This window comes from Cystoisospora suis (genome assembly GCF_002600585.1).
Source record: "Cystoisospora suis strain Wien I chromosome Unknown contig_1620, whole genome shotgun sequence".
Classification (NCBI taxonomy): domain Eukaryota; phylum Apicomplexa; class Conoidasida; order Eucoccidiorida; family Sarcocystidae; genus Cystoisospora; species Cystoisospora suis.
In genome coordinates, this window is record NW_027154420.1 from 1 (window position 1) to 5,225 (window position 5,225).

Sequence of the window (5,225 nt, forward strand, 5' to 3'; positions counted from 1 at the left end):
GGAGGAGAGGAAGAAGAAGAGAGAGAAGAATGTTTTACAGGTGATCGAGAAGAGAGAGGAAAAGCAGAAGGTGAAGAAGAGAGTGAGGAAAGGATAGAAGAAGAAGAAGAGAGGGAATAAGACTGAAGAGAAGAAGAAGAAGATGAAGGAAGAGGAGGTAGATGAGGAGAAGAAGAAGAAGAACGAGGACAAGAAGACGACTTTGGCGAAGAGGCAGAAGAAGAAGAGAGAGTCCGAGAATGAAGAAGAACGGGAGATAAAGAGGTTTGACTAGAGGCAGAAGCATACAAGGAGGGAAACTGATAGAGAAGTATCCTCTTTCTAGGTGAAAGGGTCATGTAAGGGGAGAGAGAAGGAAGTGAGAAAAGAAAAGAAGAAGAGAAAGAAAGATGCTGTAGAGCCCCGGGAAAGATCGATAGAAAGGCCCCATGGTGCAGACTCGACGAGAAAGAAGAAGGAAGAGAAGAGGAAGAAGAAAGAAAGGAGATGATGGAGCTATTTCTCTTTTGTGTCTTTCCTTCGTCTTCTTTTCTTCTCTTTCTTTTTCTCATGACGTAAATGTTTCGAAAAGGTCGGGGAAAGTGTGGAGAAACAAGAGAAATGTCTCGTCTCTGCTGTGAGAGAAATCTTGGAGAGACAGGAGAAGAAAGGGGGAGAGGAAGAAGCCTTCGAGTCATTCTCTTCTTGTAAAGAGGAAAGCAAAAGAAAAGAGGAGAGAGACTTAACGAAACAATAAGAAGAGGGAAATCTTCTTCTTCTTCTCCTTCTTTCCTTGTTCTTTCTTTTTCTCCTTTTGACGGTCTCTCCTTCTTTTTCTTTCTCTTCCTTTTCGTCTTTCTTTTCATCTCCCTCACAATTCATCTGGCCCTTTCTTTCTCTCTTTCTTTCCTTCTTCCGATCGCAAAGGTCAACATGACGTGGTCGCTCATCCTTAGCTTCTCTCTTTTAGGAGATGGAGATCCTTCAAGGAGAGGAGTTCACTCAAGAAGAAGAAAGAAGAAGAAGAAAGCGAGAGAAGCGCTTGAAAGACACCTAAGCTTCTTCTCCTTTGCTTCTCTCATGATGTCTCAGAGTTGAAAAGAGAAACGGAGAAGAAAGAAATGAAGAGCAAGAAGAAGATGTTAATGAAGAAAGACAGAGAAAGATAGAGAAGAGGAAGACCAAGAAGGAGATGGAGAAAGCGTGGAAAGAAAGGAGAAGAAGATAGGAGTCAAGATGAACGTGAAAAGAATGAAACGAGGGAGGAGGACAACTAGCACAAGCCCCGAGAAGGGAGATGAAAAGGTGAGAGATCTTGGATAGAAATTAATCTAAGAGGAAGCAGAAAGAGAGGGAGACAAGGCTTAAGCTAGACGGAGATTTTTGCTTCTTCTTTCTTCTCCTTCTTCATCTTGTCTTCTCTTGTCGATCCTGAGAAGGAGGGCGCTTTTCATCTTCCTAAAGACAAGACGAACGGGGAGAGAAATGAGAGAAGAAAGAAAGAAAGAGAGATAGATAGAGATGTACAGACACGCCTCGAAGATGAAAGAGAATTCAGTCTCTCCTTAGAAACGTAAGGAGAAGAAACACTTTAAAAGAGAAATCTTGTTTCTTTCTTTCTTTCGAAAGGAAAGAGATGAACGACTTCACATGCAGAAGCAGGCAGATGTGCGAAACGAGACAACTGACAAGGGGAGAGCTTCTTCTTCTTTCGGACACTTCTTCTTCATCTCGATGATCGATCGCCTTTTCGTCTCCTGAAAGGAATCTCTCTTATCGTCTTCTCCTTTGCGACATTCCTGCTTGGAAAGGAAGCTTTCCTCTTCTCTTCTTTCTCTTGTATGAGGGAGCCGAGGTGATCTGAAGTTTCTTACCGGAAAGCTAAATATCTTCTTCTTCTTCTACATGAGTCGATTGTGTGAAAGAGAAGGGAGGAGAGGAGAGTAGATGACAGCTCGGTCATTCAGTGTACGTACACTCGAAATGGGAGGAGAGATAGATATGCATGTCACCCAAGGAAAGAAGTATCGACAGAGAGAGAGGGAGAGATCATTACTATAAAATTCTTCTTCTTACCACGGTTTCTTTCTTCGTTTCTCTTCTTCTTTTCTTTAATGAAGAGATTCTCTCTGTATCTTTGCATTTCCCTCGTAAGAAGAATAGGATGAATGTGAAAGGCATCTGTTTGATCGCTAGATCAACAAGATCTTTCTGTCCCAGCCCTGCGGCTGCCTGTCTGCTTATCTCTGCGTGTAGGCTTCTTTCTTACATGTTTCTGTAGACGTCTTCATCTCTCAGGACAGAGGAAGCAGATCTCTCGACATCCTTTCTATCGAGAAAGAAAGAAAGAATCTCTCGGTTTGGAGAGACACCTCATTCTTTCATGAAGAGAGAGAGGTGGGGGAACTCATTCTTCTAGACATCTTGTGTTTCTCTGCTGCTACTTCTTTCAATTTATTTCTCATTCCCTTTCTGTCTTTCCCACACACTCATCCCCTCTTTAGACAAGAAGCAGGACTGTACATACACTTTCTTTCTCACTCTTTCTTTCTTCTAGCACGGGGGATGTAGGCAGGCAGGCAGGCCGGGAGGGTGTCACAGCCATACACTCACACAGTCAAACCTTCTCCACTCTACTTTCTTTCTCACTCTTTCTTTCTTTTCTCCCTCATCTTGATACTGTTTCTTCCTTTTCTTTCTCCTCTCTCACGTTAAGAGATTATTCCCCTCTCTTCCTCAAGGTTATCTAGCCTACATCTAGCCAAAGAAGAAAGAGAAGAAGAAGGACAGAGAGCTCACGACCTTTCCTGTCATTTTCAGTCCAACTGCTTGCTTCTGAAGTCTCTCGGGATTTCTTCTCTTCTCTGAAGAAAGAGAAAGACACGAGAAAGAAGAGAAGAAGAAGAGAAGAAGAGAAGAAGAAGAAGAGAAGATGCTTTTCACTTCAGATAGCGTTATAGCGGGGTGTAAGAGAAAGAAGAATTCGATCCATAAAACGTCTCTTTCTCTTCTCCCTACAAGATCGACAGTTACATGCTTGCCGCATCTTTCACACGCTCTTCGTATTTTCTATCACACCCTAAACTCCCATCCCTTCAATCAAAAGGTCAGTCAAACAGTCACGCATCTCTCCTCGTTCTACTCTCATCCATCTTTAATCTATCCAGCTTTAATCTATCTATCTATCTATGCCTGTCTATAGGTGTATATCTATCTATCTGTATGTGTGTATGTCTATGGTATTTGCTTGGCATTTCTATCTCTTTCGATTTGTCTTTATATGTCTGGTCGAGACTGAGTGAATGACCTTCTGAAGAATGTAGAGAAGCTAAAGTTTTCTTCTAACTTTTCTTTCCTGGATATGTATGGGGTATAGGTCATTGTATATCTACCTCACAGAAAGGATGGAAGCCTCCCATTCAAACACACAGACCGAACTCAAGACCACCAGTCCTCCTCCTCTTCTTCTTCTTCTCCATCTGCCTCGCCATGTTTCTCTCCTTCTTCTTCTTCTTCCTCTCCAACGTCTTCTTCTTCTCCTCCTCCTCTCATTTCTCATCTTGTTCATCTGGTAAGCACGTCGTCTTCTTCTTCTTCGCACTCTCTCTCCTAGTACACAAATTCACATCCAACCCTCCTCCTCCAGTCTTTCTACCTATCTCTCTCCTACCTGTCTATCTTTCTCATATCTATCTTCAATCTTTCTATCTATACCGTACTTATCCGTAGTCGATCTATTTTTGATCTATGTATCTTCACTCACTCTGTAGTCTATCTACTGTCTATCTTTCTCTATCCCAGCCTCCGTGTCTGCAGCTCTATCGGAGAGACAAGAAGCCCAGGGTGGAGAGAGGGAGAGCGAGAGAATGTAAAGAAACTTGTTGAGGTGTATGTACACAAGCATCATCGCCATTCTCATTCTTCACACCCTGCTTTGCTTCCTTCACATGCTATTCAACCCCACATACAGCCCTCTCTCATTCTCTCTCTCTCTCTATATATAATTAAGCATATATGTATATACGTATAAGCGTATATCCATAAATATATGGGACAACAGAGAGAGAGGCGAGAGAGCGAGAGAGATGTGTGAGAAAAGTGGATCGATCGATCGATCCGTCTAGATAGACTGTGTGGTGGAAGCTCGAAGGTGCAGGGAGAACAGAGAGGGAGATAGCTACTTTTCACGTGTCTAGACATCCCTATCTCTTCTCACTTTGTATAGACAAATCCACGTGTTTTGCCTGTTCATTCATTCAGAGAGAAGAGAAAGAGAGAAGGAGGAAGGGCTGTACATCTAACTTACTTCACTTCTTTCGATTGAATAGAAAAGTCCAAACCCTTAGCTTTCTTTTTCTTCTTCTTTCTCTTCAAAACTCCAGCCTAGTTCATGCATTGTGTATGCGCCTTCATCTTCTTCTTCTTTTCGTGAGTCCCCTTCTCCTCTTTTTCCTGGGTCTCCTTGTATCTTCTTCTTCTTTGTGTAGGTGTGTGTCTTTTCCTCCTTCTGGAGTAAGCCTTTTTACTTACTTCGATTTCTCTTTTCATTTCCATTCAGCCCAGCTCACTGTCTATCCCCTAGCAAACCCCATCACACAGTTCTCCTTTCTATCTCAGTCTTTCTTTCTTTTCTTTTTCTTTTTTGTCTTTCTGTGTGTCTGTAGATTCAGTCACAGAGCATTGGAGTGTATCTACACGAGGTGTCTTTATCTTCTTTTCTTCATTTGCCTCTTCAAGAGTTTCTCTTCTCACGTCATGAAGCTTCCCTCCTCTCTTGGGCAGGCCCCTCCTCCTCCTCCTCGTCTCTCTCAATTCTCTCCAAAACACTTAACCCAACAAGAAATCCAAAGAAAGAAAACAAACTAAAAGAAGAAGAAGATGATGAAGAAGAAGAAAAGATCTTATCTTCCTCATCTTCTTCTTTGTCGTTTTCTCATTCTTATGGGGATGTCGGTGTTGGCTTGAACGCTGCCGCAGTCACGCCAGTGGATGGAGGCACTCTACTACTACGTGTAAGAGACAGGCACACTAGGCAGCACTAAACTCACAAGAAGAAAGAAGAAGAAGATCAAGAAGGCTTGCAAAGCCAACAGAGAGAGGTCATACCAAATCCCACAGCACAGAGAAAAAGAAGAAGAAGAGAAACAAGTAGAAAGGAAAGAAAAGAATTCGAAAACGTATCAAGAGACTGTGTACGATCTGCTATCTCTCTGTCTATGTTCAATCTATCTATCTCGAATGTATCT

The 5,225-nt window shown here is 42.4% G+C and overlaps 2 protein-coding genes across 2 annotated transcripts; one reads left to right on the forward strand and one right to left on the reverse strand.

Annotated features, from left to right (window-relative positions):
* Positions 1-2: 2 nt before the first annotated feature.
* CSUI_003567 (uncharacterized protein) lies at positions 3-1,948 on the reverse strand (the record flags this gene model as incomplete). The annotated part of the gene is made up of 1 exon (XM_068063763.1): positions 3-1,948. A coding segment is annotated over exon 1 (843 nt), but the record flags the coding sequence as incomplete, so codon positions are not given.
* CSUI_003568 (uncharacterized protein) lies at positions 1,677-5,021 on the forward strand (the record flags this gene model as incomplete). Its single annotated transcript, XM_068063764.1, has 3 exons — positions 1,677-3,085; positions 3,356-3,550; positions 4,644-5,021. The coding sequence occupies exons 1-3, from the start codon at positions 2,912-2,914 to the stop codon at positions 5,019-5,021; spliced, it is 747 nt and encodes a 248-aa protein (XP_067924261.1). The 5' UTR covers positions 1,677-2,911.
* Between the last annotated feature and the right edge of the window lie 204 nt (positions 5,022-5,225).